The 15,866-nt window shown below is 42.5% G+C and overlaps 1 protein-coding gene across 1 annotated transcript in view; it reads right to left on the bottom strand.

The window, feature by feature from the left end:
* Positions 1–13,074: 13,074 nt before the first annotated feature.
* The window catches only part of LOC119352488, a 4,248-nt gene continuing 1,456 nt past the window's right edge, over positions 13,075–15,866 (bottom strand). The window contains exons 2-4 of the mRNA XM_037619107.1: positions 15,858–15,866; positions 14,762–14,912; positions 13,075–13,629 (exon numbers count right to left, since the gene is read on the bottom strand). The exon at positions 15,858–15,866 is cut by the window's right edge and continues 7 nt beyond it. Coding sequence (XP_037475004.1) covers positions 13,328–13,629; positions 14,762–14,912; positions 15,858–15,866 — 462 coding nt within the window. The 3' untranslated portion in view covers positions 13,075–13,327. The remainder of the gene's footprint in view (positions 13,630–14,761; positions 14,913–15,857) is intronic.

The raw sequence follows: 15,866 nt of genomic DNA, 5'->3' as shown, positions 1-15,866 counted from the left end.
AAATAGGTCCTTATGTAACTAGAAATGATTTTTGGAAAAAATAAATAACAAACTATGAGGCAGCTGCAGTTCAAATTTGACCCGCTTCCAACTAAATCGGCGGAAATTTGTCTTTTTCACGAGAGGTGGATCAAAATTTTTTACACCCAACCATTTTGTCAATTGTGCATTAAATATGGCCTAGTATTTTATAAAAATGATTTGGTCCAATTTTGCAACAATTATTTGGTAGTTCCTTCACAAAAAAACCTCCTTTCGGGCACTCGAAAAATGGAAAATGGTTTTTTCGTCCAACGAAAATGAAAACTTCCTTAGGCAACATTGTTTGCCATTCCAATATGCACTCTTGTGCACAATATGAGATCATTTGAACAAACTATGCCATGAATGTGGCCATAAGATTGATCATTTGGCTTGAAAGCCATTGATCTCCACACATGATAGCTCGTTTCTGAGAACACTTTTTTAAAATAATTTCCATATTACAAGTTTGTTATTTTTCCTAGGAACTTGGCCACATATGATGACACAATGCGAAGGTTTCCCATTTTTTTGATTTGTTTTTGAATTTTTTATGCCTGTTTCAAAATGCGGTCAAAACAGCGGGAATGACCGTTCCTAGCTAGTGGTTGAATCTTGGAATTTTGTTGGTGTTTCTCTGATTAAAAAGATACTTATGTACCTAGAAATGATTTTTGGAAAAAATAAATAGCAAACTATGAGGCAGCTGCAATTCAAATTTGACCCGCTTCCAACTGAATCGGCGGAAATTTGTCTTTTTCACGAGAGGTGGATCAAAACTTTTTACACCCAACCATTTTGTCAATTGTGCATTAAATATGGACTAGTATTTTATAAAATTGATTTGGTCCAATTTTCCAACAATTATTTGGTAGTTACTTCACAAAAAAACCTCCTTTTGGGCACTCGAAAAATGGAAAATGGTTTTTTCGTCAAAAAAAAATGAAAACTTCCTTAGGCAACATTGTTGGCCATTCCAATATGCACCCTTGTGCACAATATGAGATCATATGAACAAACTATGCCATGAATGTGGCCATAAGATTGATCATTTGGCTTAAAAGCCATTGATCTCCACACATGATAGCTCGTTTCTGAGAACACTTTTTTAAAATAATTGCCGTATTACAGGTTTGTTATTTTTCCTAGGAACTTGGCCACATATGATAACACAATGCGAAGGTTTCCCAATTTTTTTGATTTTTTTTGAATTTGTTATGCCTGTTTCAAAATGCGGTCAAACCGGCGGGAATGACCGTTCCTAGATAGTGGTTGAATCTTGGAATTTTTTGGTGTTTCTCTGATTAAATAGATACTTATGTACCTAGAAATGATTTTTGGAAAAAATAAATAGCAAACTATGAGGCAGCTGCAGTTCAAATTTGACCCGCTTCCAGCTGAATCGGCGGAAATTTGTCTTTTTCGCGGGAGGTGGATCAAAACTTTTTACACCCAACCATTTCATCAATTGTGCATTAAATATGGTCTAGTATTTTATAAAATTGATTTGGTCCAATTTTGAAACAGTTATTTGGTAGGTCCTTTACAAAAAAACTCATTTTGGGCACTCGGAAAATGATTAAAAATATATAGAAAGATAAAAATGCATGCAAATTGGTGATCATCCAAAAAATGTGGACTAACTTGAGAGAAAATTTTAGTTGTGCCGTTTTGCAAAATATTTTGATAGTTGCTTCAAAAAATACCCATAGTTTTAGTACTTAGAAACTATTTTAAACCATAAATTTTCTAAGCCAATCAGGGCTCATCCCACGGATCACCCCCCTTAGCCGATCTAAACCCTCTGTTCTAGATGATCTGACCATCCACCTCTCAGCAGCCCAATCCAAACCCTAGCAGCCCGCGCCTGCCTCTCTCTTCCCCTCTCCACCGCCTCTCTCTTTCCCCTTCTCCCCGATCCAGATCCAACCCAAGCGCCCCGTCCTCCGCCGCCGCCCCGTCCTCCGCCGCTGCCCCGTCCCCTGCCGCAACCACGATGTCACGGCCGTCCCCTGCCGCAGCCACCTTTGAATCCCTCCTCCCGCTCGCGCCCTTGCTCCCTCTCCGCCTGCAGGGCCGCGCCCCTCGCGCTGCTCCCCGACGATGCGGGCCTCGACCCGCGGGGCTCGTCCAAGTGGCGGGCGACCGGTGGCGGCGGGCACCAGCGTCGCCGCGAGTGGCGGGCTACCCGCACCTCTTCTGTCTTCCTCCCCTCGGCCTCGATTCCCCAATCCACCAAACACCGCCGACCTCCTCTCCCCAGCCAGCCCCACCGACGACTTCCGTGGTCTCCCATCCCCAGCGGCCTCTGCCCTCGACCCCATCGCCGGCGGCCCCTAACCTCTCCTCCTCTCCCTGGCGACTGGCGAGGGAGGATCCAGATCCACTCGAGCGTGGCTGCGGCGGCCACGCACCGGTAGAGGAAGCCTCCTCCTCCGACACCACCACCTCCACCGCAAACACTCGAGCGTGGCTCGCCGCCTGCCGCTACCTCGTCGAGACCGTCAGGATGGACATCAACATGTGGGATTCCTCCCCAAGTAAGTACTAAATCCACTTCCTTCTTCGCATCCACAGGATCGATCGACGCAACGCAGTATTACATTACTTGGTCAATCAACTGTACTAGTAGTATGTTCCTAATGGATCATGTATGTGCGTGCTGCTGCCTGGGATGGGATGTGACAGGCAAGAAGACGCCCCTGGAGCATGCCGTGGACGGCAACAACCTGCCCACCCTCAGGTACCTCCTCGACCATGGCGCCGATCTCACCCATGAAGAGGACTACGGAGACACCGTTCTTCATCACGCTGCAAGAAGAGGTACCACCACTAACGCTTCCTTGCTAGTACCTTCAACACTTGCTGCTTTATTTCTAGCCATACACATTTCTGTTCTGGGTTTCCCCCAAAATTACCTCTGTCATGGTATTTCTAGTCATGCACTGTCATGGTATTGTTACACTCTGCTATTTTTATCCTACCAACTGAACCTGTTCTTTTCATCCAGAAATATTGTAGCCATTACCAAGAACAACAAAAAAAATATTTGCAATCAAAGAAATACTGTAGCCATTAAAGCTTGTTCATCCAGAAATTTTACATTACATACATTGTGCTATATATAGTGGCCATTCAAACTTGTTAAACAACCTTCTGTTGTTGTTCCTGTAATCTCTGATTTGTAGCAGTGTTGGTTTTGCTCTTTTTTTGTCTTAAAACTTGATGGGCCAAAGATCCTTTGTTTGTATGTTATCATCACTATGATCTTTAGTTTTCCATACACTATGATCTTCAGTTTTCCATTGCGTGTTTTTTCTGCAGTTCGCTTGGTGTGTGGACAGGGCCAAAGGACAAGATGCTTCAATCCGGCGAGGACAGAGCCAAAGGACCAAAGTTTGTTCATCTATTGCCAAGGTGACCCCTCTCCTCCTCCTCTCTATTTTTTGTTCATTTTCTCATATGATTTGATGCGTGCTCTCTTGCTTGGTGTGTGTGCAGTTTGGTACCATCCCGTGGGGAGGGCCAGGGACAAGCTGCTCCGATCCGGCGAGGATGCCACCATCTATTGTTAAGGTGATCTCTCTCTCTCTACATATATTTATACATATCCTGTTATGATGATTCTCAGCCTCGCCCCGCCTTTAAGCTATGCATTCAGAAGAAACATTCTATAGTAAAGTATGGGGTTGTTGATTAAACTGCTACTGTGTTCACTTCAATGAGAAAAAGTGTAGTTAATTCAGGTTGTGAACATCTTAGGAGTTATATTAAGACACATACATCACAGCACTTTGTTGAAACCAATTGGAAAACAATGGAGTAGCCTAACAGGTCCTGTTTGACAGTTTTTTAACATATAACAATACTTAGGGATATACCATATACGTAACTGTTTTGGTTACTATTTTGTACTCTAGTTTTTGCTTCTCAGTTTAAGTGAAGCAGCATTGACTTGTGTATAAGCTAAACTCTGTTATTTATGTTTGCCCTGCATAAGCTAAATTCTGTTAGTTCCATGATCAACTTGTGTATGCAGTCCAAGCCTTCTAAAATGATTGCCTTTACTGTCCATTTCTTGATGTGATTTGTTCTTAAAACGGTTTGCTAGATAGATCCATGCCTTGTATGTTCTGTGTTCTTTATTATACTGTTCTTGCCTAGGGCAATTAAACATTGTATCTGTTTTTATAGTGATATGCAACTCTTCAAAAAAGAAACTGTATTATGGAATTACTCATCTGCATGGAATTTCTATGTATTCTAGTACTTTATTTTTGATACTGTATTGCTGTATTCCTGATCTGCGTGGGATCTGATGCTCGATTTGTTCCTGTTTCAGTACTAGTACAGTATGTTTGCTTGCAAAATTTTACAGTTTGGTTGCAAGCAAGCAAACTGAACTGAATTTGCTTCCTTGCAAACTGAACTTAGTTTCTTGCATATTTCAAAATGAGAAATCTTATTGTCAACTCTTATGCTGGTAGGTCACTATTGGAACTGGTTCATTTGGGGTTGTATTTAAGGTAAACTTCTGACCTTGGGGTTGTATAAACTGGTCTATGGTGAAACTGTACATTCAGTAAAACTTCATTGAATTTGAATTGGATGTTGAATGCCATTTTTTGCATAGTGTAAACTACAAGCAGTTTGCCATGAAATTCTATTTATTTTTCACTTTTAAGAAACAATTACTGACCATCAGCAGTAATATTTATGCAAAGTTTACTGAAATTTTGAGCATCTACAGTTTACTGAAATTTTGTGTGACTTGTCAATGATTATGCAGCAAATTAAACTTGTGTTTACTTAGACTTGCTTGTGATCTTGTTCTGCAAAGTGGTTGAAGTACCTTCTTTTTCTACCCATCTTCCTGAAGCCTATATTAAATGCATAATTTATACAAATTATTCTATAAGATTTGTAAAAGCACATATTTCACTATGTAAGTATGTTGTTTTATTTGCCCTTTCTAGTATTGAAATTCAGGACGGGAAAGGTGAAGTTGGAACATACTAGTGGGTAGTCTTTGCATTACTGTTGCCATTGCATTTGTTTGGTTCTGACCTCAGTAGCAGTACACTAATGCTGTTAGTCTTTGTGTTCACTCTTTTACAGGAGCGCCAGGACCAATTTGAAGTGCAAAGCCATGAAGCCAAGTGCAAAGCCGTGATGCTAGAGATTTGTTTGTTCTGTTTGACTGTAATAGGTTGTAGAGATTGTAACATTGTAAAAAATTTAGGGTTATTTGATAAATTACGTTTCTTCTGTTTTGTTTGAAATAGTGATTTAAAAATGTGTGAAATGGAAACCTGATTAGTGGGATCCACTTACCAAAGTAATCTGAACAATGTTGAAATATTTGAGCAATGTTGAAATATCTGATGTGTGGGACCAATGTATGAGATTATGATATGTGGGGCTTGTATGACTAGTGGGCCCAGCTCCAATATATATGGCTGAAACTAGAAAATCGATGGATTAAAAAGGCCACGGCCCAACAATAAAAAAGGATGCAATATTGGGTTTGGCCCATGAACCCAACCAAAAATTGACAGAAAAAAACACAAATAGGCTGAATTAATGGGCTCGGCCCATGTAAAACACCCAATTGGACCGGGCTGAATCTTGTGCCACGTCAGATTGCCACGCTGGATGCCTACGTGGCCTGAGGAGGTTTCTAGTGACCAAAATGCCACAATAGACATATTTTGGTCGTAAACGTCTTCGACCATTCCAGAAGAAAGGTCGCTATAGTCAGTTTATGACCGCCAGCTTTTGACCTTCTGTTTTTGATCACAAAAAGGTCGCAAATGGAAATTTGTGACCTTTCAGTGACCAATAGTGGTGGTCACAAGTTGACATATTTCTTGTAGTGAAATCCCAGGAGAGGAGGAAAAAATTACAGCAGACCCAAATGCAGGCGCTGCAAGCAAGGGTACAAGCGATAGAGGAACGAGAAGCAAATCGCAGCAAATGTACTACCGAAGCTACCCCGCCATCTCAGCGGAGAAGCAGCGTGGCTTCCACCGAGCTGCTTCAGCCGGAGCATGCCTTGACGGCTCCTGCCAGCTATCCCGTGGATGCTATCACGGAGTCTCAAAATTGCCACCTTATGACGCAATGGATGAATTTGAAGGTCAAGGCGGCTGTTGGCTCTGTTTATCCTACTAAACCCGACTCAACTTTTCACTGCCGGCCGATTCCAGAAGGATATGCTAGGGTGATGGTGGATGAAATAACGGAGGGATTTGAGGACCTCCAGCTTGACCACCCTACCGGTGAAGAGGAGACTAGGCTAGGGTCTGCTCTGAAGACTCCATGCCTATGGCGGAAGGAGCTCATCAACCTTCCAAACTGGACGCCTCCGCCTCCTCCGGCAAGTCAGGGCACTCCGCCTCCTCCATCACCTCCTCCTCCGGCAAGTCAGGGCACTCCGCCCCCTCCACCGCCTCCTCCTCCGGCGAGTCAGGGCACTCCGCCTCCTCCTCCGGCGAGTGACGATCAGGGCACTCGACCGGATCCTTCTCCGGCGCGTGGCGGCACTCCGCCTCCTTCTTCGCCTGTGCTGACGCGCCCGAGCAGCCAGCCTCCTCCTTCTCTGCCTCGCCAGCAAGGAAGGAAGAGACCTGCCGCCGCTCCGGCTGCTCCGGCGCGTCGTAGTCCTTATCCTCCGCCTCGTAAGCAAGTAAAGAAGACAACCGCTTTGTCTGCTCTGCCGGCGTCTAGCAGTACAGCCAGAGGCGGGAGGAAATACAGATTCGATCCTTCTCTGAAGACTCCAGAGAAGTTACCATACGAGAGGACCCCGGAGGAGAACGCCAAGATCGCACGAGAAGAAGTGAGAAACTACTTTGAAGGGGTGAAAGCAAAGAAACATCCACCTCCGGAGGAGAAGGTAGATCCGGTGAAAGCGAAGCGCACTCTGGCTGCCCTGACAAAACCACCCAAGTCTCCGCCGAAAGGAAACTATGAGCGCATTATTGGAAAGGAATTTGCCGAAGCGGAGCGGTCGGGAAGTATTGTCAGTGATCAAAGGCTGAAAGAACGACGAGCTGGGAAACAAATTGCCTAGCTCGGCGAACAAGCGAAGCAATCGTGCCCCCCGCTCAAGGTGCCTAGCGACAATGTCGCTAATGATCTGAGGATGGTGCCCGGTTATAGCAATCTTGGCGATTACCTGCCCGACGATGTACATTATGATTTCATGGAGGTGCAGATACAAAGATACGAGTACGGGAAGCCTCTCATCAAAGATGAAAGATCTCTATCAACGATGATGCGAAGATTGCATGATTGGTACTTGAAAATCTGCAGAGACTCTGGGGGGAGGAGTACTATTATGTGAAAGTTAAAAAGGAGCATGACCTCGTTGGAATTGAATTGTTGCCTGTTCCATTTGAGGAGTTCTTTCAGTTTTTCAATCAATTGGCGCTCGATAAAACAACGGTCACCTGCTACTGTCTGTAAGTAGTACTACTTCTTTCATTAAGTCTCTCTATATAGCTCAGCTCTTTCATTGCATGTATTTATAATCATCCTCACTATATTATGCAGATTGAAGATCGCCGAATTGAAGATTGCCGAATTGAAGAAAAGACAAGTCGGTGATATTGGGTTCATTAACACATATCTCATAGATGCAACTCAGGTTAAATTTCATGCCGCAGATACCGATGCCAACTTGCTACGATCATTGGTAATAAATGAAAACAAAGATATAATACTCTTTCCTTACAACTTCATGTGAGTGTCACTGTCTTGTGCGTATTCGGTTTCCCTTATATATTAGTCAAGGTTATAGTAATGTAATTGATGAGTTATGCATGCGTGTGCAGTTACCACTATATTCTCCTAGAGATTAAGCTTGAGCAGGGACTAATAACCGTCTTAGACTCAAGACGAAAAGATCCCCAGGACTATGCGGACATGACTCAAATGCTCGAGAAGTAAGTTAAATCGATCATTATCCACCATATCAGCAACTTTGTTCATTTCCTGATATATCAAGTAATTGTTTTCTTTGTCTGGCAGGGTTTGGAAAAAATTCTCCAAAAAAGCTCCAGGACTCCCGAAGAAGCTGCAATTTAGACACCCGAAAGTAAGTACTATAGTAGCATGTTCCGCGCATCTCCTATTGATTCAAGCGCTAGTTTCATCAATACCATTTGGCATTCTTGATTATCAGTTTGATTGACCTCTATTTCTTGTAAAGTGGTTTCGGCAGGAACAAGGGAATGATTTCTGTGGATACTACATTTGCGAGTCTATCCGCCACACGACCTGTGAGTGGGGCTACACTGACGAACAATATGAAGTACGTAAATAACAACATTCACAATTTTATTTTATTACCATCATTTGTGTTGAGTTTCATTCATTCATATATATATATGTATTGACCCCCTTCTTCAAATTAGATGTTTCGGAAGCGGGATGAACTCCTAGCACCAGCTCGCATGCGAGCAATTCAAGAGGAATTGGCGGCATTCTTTCTTGACCACGTGATCGCTGAAGACGAAGAATACTATGTGGACCATGAGTCCGTATGATTATATTTGTAAGAGATAATTTTTGTATATATGTAGCCGGTAGTGTCGGATAGATATACGAGAACTTGTTGTTCGACCAATCTCTCGGAGAAGGAGAGGTGGTCGATATCACTTCTCTCTGTATGCATATATGTTCATGACGATCTTCTGTTTCCTTCGTTTGCTTACTAGCTAGCTAGCGTGTCTACTCCTCTCTATACGTATGTATAGTACGTAGCGTCGACCAAGCACGGACATAAGAGAGGACACTTCTCTCTATTAATTATAGCTAGCTAACACAATATATGAAACACCTAAATTAACCCCCCAAAACCCCCAACCCCCCCCCCCTTTTAAAAAAACAAAAACCCCAGCCACAGAAATGCTGACGCGTGGATGCCTATTGGTCCCGGTTGGCGCCACCAACCGGGACCAAAGGGTCTCCTGCCTGGGCTCCGCGCACAGGCCACGTGGAGGCCCATCTGTCCCGGTTCTGGATTGAACCGGGACTAAAGGGACAGGGCATTAGTACCGACCCTTTAGTCCCGGTTCAGGAACCGGGACATAAGGCCCTTACGAACTGGGACAACATGCCCTTTTTCTACCAGTGCACCTAGGGTGCAGGAGCCGCCGCGCCCCCGACCTCGTGCCGCCCGCGGCATGCTGCGCCGCCGCGCCACGAGGGAGCAGGAGCCGCCGTGACCTCGGCATCCTGTCATGCCGTCCGCATCATGCCTCGCTCCGCCGAGGGAGCAGGACCCGCCGCCGCCCTTCACCGCGTCCTCCGCCTCCCTCACTCCGTCGCTGCGAGCTGCCTCACCGGTCGGATCCACTCGATCTGTACAAGCCACAACCACATCTCTCATGGGAATTGGACTGCGTGCAATCTGCCTCCGCCACGCCCCACTCCTCGCATGGCCATCGCCGGTCCACTCCACGCACGGACGTGCCAACCTTGACACCATCTCCATCCACTTGACGACATACTCATTGTATGGACCCGCGCCACGATCTGCATGTAGCGCCGCCTTAGGTTATTACGTTCATCAAGGTAGGCTACTTTAGGTACTCACTCAAGTAGGGAGTCGTTGTTTTCCCCGTTTAGGCTAATGATCTTCATAGAAGACGCAACTCCAAATAGTTTTGCTTTATGTATGACTACAATACAAGATTTATTTGGTTAGTATATTTATTTGATTGTCTCGATGTGATCTGGAAGTGTGCTAATTTTTATGTTAGCAATTTTGCATTTTCAGGTTTGATCTGAGCTTATCTGGAGGTGTGCCAAAGATTGAAGTATCACCACTGTTGTTTCTTCGTGCACCACAGACGCTCATCGACATGCAATGGTTTTTTTCGTGCCGGGGACCGAGAGTGTGGAGCTCACGTGTATGTTATTTTTCTCAATGAGAACCATGTTGAATTAGATTACTTGAAATCTTGATTTTGGCCATGTACGTGCAGTTTCACTGGTTGTTTATAAACAGAAATCTGAGGTGGGTTTTGATTTCTGAATCTGGGAAGGGAATTAGCAAAACTTCAGAGGAAGTAGGAGACTGTGTTTAAGTATATACTGCCATCAACCTGATCGATATCTTCCTCCTTGCATTTTCAGTTGAACATTTTCTAGCACTCTAAGCAGAAAGAATTATTTGAAACAAAATGTTCATTGTACAGAAATTATTAGATGATGTTTTAACCTTAGTATTAGGGCATTCCATTGTAGAGAAACAGGCACACATTTTTTCAGAGTACAAGCTTAATCTTGTGGATGCCTAAATACAATCAATTTACCCCTGTAATTGCATCCAATTTGATGTTCTTGTCAGTTGTATTATTTAGTGGGCGCGGGTTTCCAGCACCAATATAATTCCTTAAATGGGGATCTTTCTTTCCGTCTTGTGACCCCCCAGTTGATAAGCAATGTCAAGAACCACCACTGTTTCACTGCGTCAAATTATCATTTTGTAGGCCGTATATAGAAGAACTAGAGTTGAAGCTTCCTGAGTATACCAAAAGATGTCAAATCAACAACAAATGGTTCAGGAGGTAGCCTCAAAGGTATAAATTCAGCACGGGATCCTACTTCCGTATTCGTACATTTCTATCTAAAATTCCCATGAATATCATGTTAGTTGGTTTGTTCACTGTACACGGCAGTATACTATTTGCGAGTTTGTGTTAACAGTTAGCCTCTGGATCCCAGTATGACAATAATTCAAACAGACACCATGAATGCCTTTACTAAAAGTGAGAATTCGATCCTCCATTAATCATGAATGCCCTTACTAAAATTGAATGCATATTTTTTTTTGGCTTGGTGGAGGCGTGGAGTGTCTGCATCGATGCACCACACTCGAATTAGGGGTCGACCACACTGAGATGGCCAAAATGGAGGCGTTGATTCGTTAGGTTTGGCTCAGCTTCTTCATTGGGAATGACTTGACTGATCTGGAACTTTTTTTTGGCCTAACAAATATCGCAAATGTTCTCCAGTTAGCCACCTCACTCGCCTTTTACTCCCTGCAATCAAGACCCCAAGACACTGGTATCTCTGTCCCCATAAGTTGATCCACCCACTTCTTCCCCCTGATAGATTAACCTACCATCTCATCAATTCGGTTCTCTATTTTGAGCATATGTGACATGTTCTGCAGGGCATTCAGTTTTGATTTTTATTTGCAAGGATTCAGTTTTTGATTTTAGTTTGTGGGGTTAATTTCCTGCTGTGAAAAACTGATATTCTTGTGTGGGGTATTCAGCTCTTGGCTTGCAAGGACTCAGTTTATGTACTTCTGCTCCTAGAGAGGGTGCATCAAGCATTGGAATGCTGCATGTATCAATTCGGTTCTCTATTTTGAGCATATGTGATATGTTCTGCATGGCATTCAGTTTTGATTTTTATTTGCAAGGATTCAATTTTTTATTTTAGTTTGTGGGGTTAATTTCCTGCTGTGAAAAACTGATATTCTTGTGTGGGGGATTCAGATCTTGGCTTGCAAGGACTCAGTTTATGTACTGCTGCTCCTAGAGAGGGCGCATCAAGCATTGGAATGCTGCATGTAGAAACCTTGACAATTTCTTTTGTACTTATTATTTTCTCTGAGATAGGACGTTGAATCTACATATGTTTATGACATTGTTTTCTTAGATAAAGGAAAGTTAAGTATTCTAAAGAAGATGAAATATTTGAATATAGATGTGACCTTAAATTTTTTTTACATTATAACCTCAGATCAGTTGATTGAATTACAAGGTGCAGGTGATCAAGTTAATGCTCCTGTAGCGTTGGCTTCTGGATACCGCGTGAAGCACGTTCAAGATTAGATAGTAATTTGCATGGTATCTCATATTTTCGTCAGGAAATGCGCTATTGTTAACACAACCGTGCCAGTATCAAGATGATGCACTAGATGTGTCAAATGCTTCTATGTGTCAAGTATGTATCAGACAAAATTCTCCCAAGATGAAGGCATTGCCTTTAGGAGCACTATGTCCAATGCACATTAAAATTGAACCGATTGTGATCAGTATAGATTGGTGAATTGTTCCGTGGCACCACAAGGTTATAATTGTCATTGGTCTATGTGTTAAGATTGATGTTGATTCGTGAATCGAGCGTTATTCTCATGCATGTATGACATGAACTTGTTCTAAAATCATATACTCCCTCTGAACCATATTAGTTGTTGCTCAAATGGATGTATCAAGCACTGAAATGTCTCTAGATACATCTGTTTGAGCGACAAGTAATATGGATTGGAGGGAGTACTATATGATACTTTTCCCATGTTTATTTTTGGAAACATTTGTGGTTCATCATGTAAGAACCATGAACAATCATATTATTATTTAACTTTTTTTCATTGCTTTTCATGAAATTGCTTGTGCCTTGCGACAGTGTATGGCCCTTTATCACTTATAACTCTGATAAAGTTTACCTTGGCACTCATTTAGTATGTTCCTATTTTTCCTTTTTGTACCTTTTCTTTCTCTACCATGTTCATTTGTACAATGCTTAATCGCATCATAAGTCCTATGAAGTTTGCATTAGATAATAGAAACATTATGGAATATTTTGTTCCATTTTTACTATACGCACAGTAAATATCATGTATGTTCTCTATGGAAAGTTCACCCCCTTGATTGCCTTTGATGTGTGAATTTTGCTAATTATGAACAGGGAAATTCCTGTGTACGGTTATTCGTGCGTTGCACGTGCACGCTTACTAATACGTAGTATACATGTGTATATGTGTTCATGAATAAATTTGAAATTTTCGCGATCAGGAAAAATGAAATATAAAAATGAGCTCCCTGGAGCTCGGCCTCCGTTGGCATTTTCTGATATATGACAATTAGCACAACTAGGTTACTTATTAAGAGCAGCAAGTTATTTTCTTTGATGTATATGACAATATAAATTGAAGACTAACCTTGTGCCTTAGGTTTATATAAGAGTTCACATGAATTGCAGTTCTCTTAATGGAGTACTAGTATGTAGAGGTGACGTACAGTTCACATTCATCTCTTGCAGTTCGTTTTGTTTATTTGGAGCAGCCAATGTTGCAGTTCACAGAGCAGCAAATGCCCACCGAGCAGAGATATTACATGTCGTATGGTGTATGACTGATTCTACACCAAGATAATATGAACTTACTACTATATTTTTGTGCAGATGATCAATGACAAGAGTTCGAGGTCTCAGATGATTGGAGCCCATTTTACCTTAGGCATAAGAGCCACTTCCTTGCCATCACTGATGGCAATCACGATTACTCGGCCCCTAAGCTGGCTTGCCTCTCATCCTCAGAATAGTCGCAGAAGTTGTTTGTGGTCGCCCCACCCGGAAACACATTAAGCTTATCAACCATCTTGGCACAGTCCTTGAATAGCTCATAGCGCCGCGCCTTCTCCTCATCATCCTTGTAGGTGCGACGGTACTTGGCCATCCACTCCTCGAACCTCTTCTTCATGGCTTCCTCCTTGTATGTGCGGTGATACCTAGCCATCCACTCATCATACCTCTTCTTGAAGGCTCCCCCCTTCAGGGCCTCCTCCAGAACAAGATTGCGACCTGAGATAAAGGGTGAGACAAGGTTCATGATGAGGATCAACTAACAAGGCCACAGATCCAGGGGCTGGTCACTTTAATACCAACATTTGCCTTTCCAAATTTCAGCAAGCCAAAGTTGGGGCTTGGAAACATATTGCCAGCTAAATTTATGATTAGTATTTTGACAACTACTAATATAATTTGACAAGTGACATAGCCACCTAGGCATGCCAGTTTCTGTTCGCATGCCAAATATTGGCAAGGCAACGATTTGGTAGGGGACTGATCAGGCCCCCAAATGTAGATGTGTTTCATGCCTACTGGCCCCTCCGCATCCCCGTTTTGATACGATACCATATTACTAATAGGTGCAGTAATTTGCTAAAAACTTCCAAATGTGCAGCTATGCTTTTGTTTAAAAAACAGAGATTTTAATTCCAAGTAGAGTCCAATGGAAAAATCTACGTGAATAGAATTCTAATTCTATTGACTTAATCCGATTAATTGAATTAAACTCTATCCTCTGAAGCCAAACAGTTCATCCAACATCTTACTCCTCCCTATATGGCGAGACACTCAAACTCTTTTACATGGCAAGACTCACTCTCTTATAAACAATAGCGTTGAGACTATACTAGCCCACTATTTGATTCAAAATTTCGCTTATAGTAGTTTAATATTGGTCTAGAGAAACAAATTACTAAATCGACTGCGAGCATATTACATCAGAATTTCAATTCAATTACTCAACCTAGATACATCCAATATGTATAGGCTTAGGTTTGAAGATTTTAAATTACATTTGTCCATCTGCACGGCCATAAAAATAAAGGCACGTGCATGGCTAATAATAAAGTTCATAACAGTAAATAGCCACAATCAACACCACACAACTACTATGTATTTTCCTACTTGCCTACCAAGTTGCCCTTGCCACGGCCCATTTGATCTCTTGCAAGGTACATCAAAATTTTGGTATATATGGCTTGCTAGTCATTCCTGCATGCATATCTTTACTACTAGAGCGGATACATTTTCTAGTTTATGTCCCGGTGATCCATTTAAGAATCCAATTAATCGGTCAGTGCTCAACACTTGCAAACAAACTAATTTGAAGAATACCGAGCTTGAGGAACAGGGCCAGTAAGCTAACCATCATGAACGTAGAAAGAAACAGTTTTAGGTGCTCCATATGGACTATGGAAACAAAACTTGTACGTTCCACCCCTTGGAGCATTAAACTCGAATTTATCACCAGATTTTCCCTTCAACGTATATACAGTGTTACCGCCTCGTGAAGTTACCTATGTTCACAAACAGTATTATCAAACATGAGCAAGGTGGTCCATGGATCAATTGCTAAATGAAAGAAATAGAGAGAAGTGCATATTTCAACCCCGAACTTTTGCCCTAGTCTAATTTACAACCCCGAACTCCAATACCGTCTAAACTACAACCCCAAACTCTCAAAACCGGTCAGGATTCAACCTTTAAAACCGGTCAACTTGGTCAAAACTGGTCGAGAGGTAGAGAAGGGATGAATCCTGACCGGTTTTGAGAGTTGGGGGTTGTAGTTTAGACGTTATTGAAGTTTGGGGTTGTAAATTAGACTAGGGCAAGATTTCAGGGTTGAAATATGCACTTCTCTCAAAGAAATAAGGTACGCTAGTTGTATCAATTTCTCTATCTAGAGCGAGAAAGTGAGAATGCAGAAACTCAATTGTGAAAGGGGCAAACAAAATGTGTGCTCAAGTGAACTTAAGGATCCCGATCTGATAACGGAACTCCAGAAGAAGCTCTTCATCAAAGCATATACTTTTATGAAGCAACAATTTCCATGAAATCAGTAGTGTTGTCAATCACTAGAATCTGAATCATCCACGGACTGCACTCACAATACACGCATGCCAAGCCACAGATACCAAAGGAGCACCCGAAATTTCCCTCAGTGGTCTGGATTTTGCACGAGAGCACCAACGAATCAACACTCCCCTATATTAAATAATATACAGTACAAGTTACGCACTAGAACTAAACAAAAATAATGCACGTTACTAATCGCCAAATCGGCAAGCCGCAGCGCAGATCCCCGGGATTCGATGCGGGACCAATTTCAAGCCGACAGCCCCCACAGATCCGTACCAAAACAACCCATAATCGACTCAAATCAACCAGATCCTCGCATCCAAATCAAATCAAATCCGCAGGAAGAATGCGATGAGGGGGAGGGAGATGAATCGGGCGAGTACCGTGAAGTC

The sequence above is a fragment of the Triticum dicoccoides genome, chromosome 2A (genome assembly GCF_002162155.2).
Source record: "Triticum dicoccoides isolate Atlit2015 ecotype Zavitan chromosome 2A, WEW_v2.0, whole genome shotgun sequence".
Lineage (NCBI taxonomy): Eukaryota > Viridiplantae > Streptophyta > Magnoliopsida > Poales > Poaceae > Triticum > Triticum dicoccoides.
Note: the sequence above shows the minus strand (reverse complement) of the source record. Positions and strands in the feature narration are given on the sequence as shown.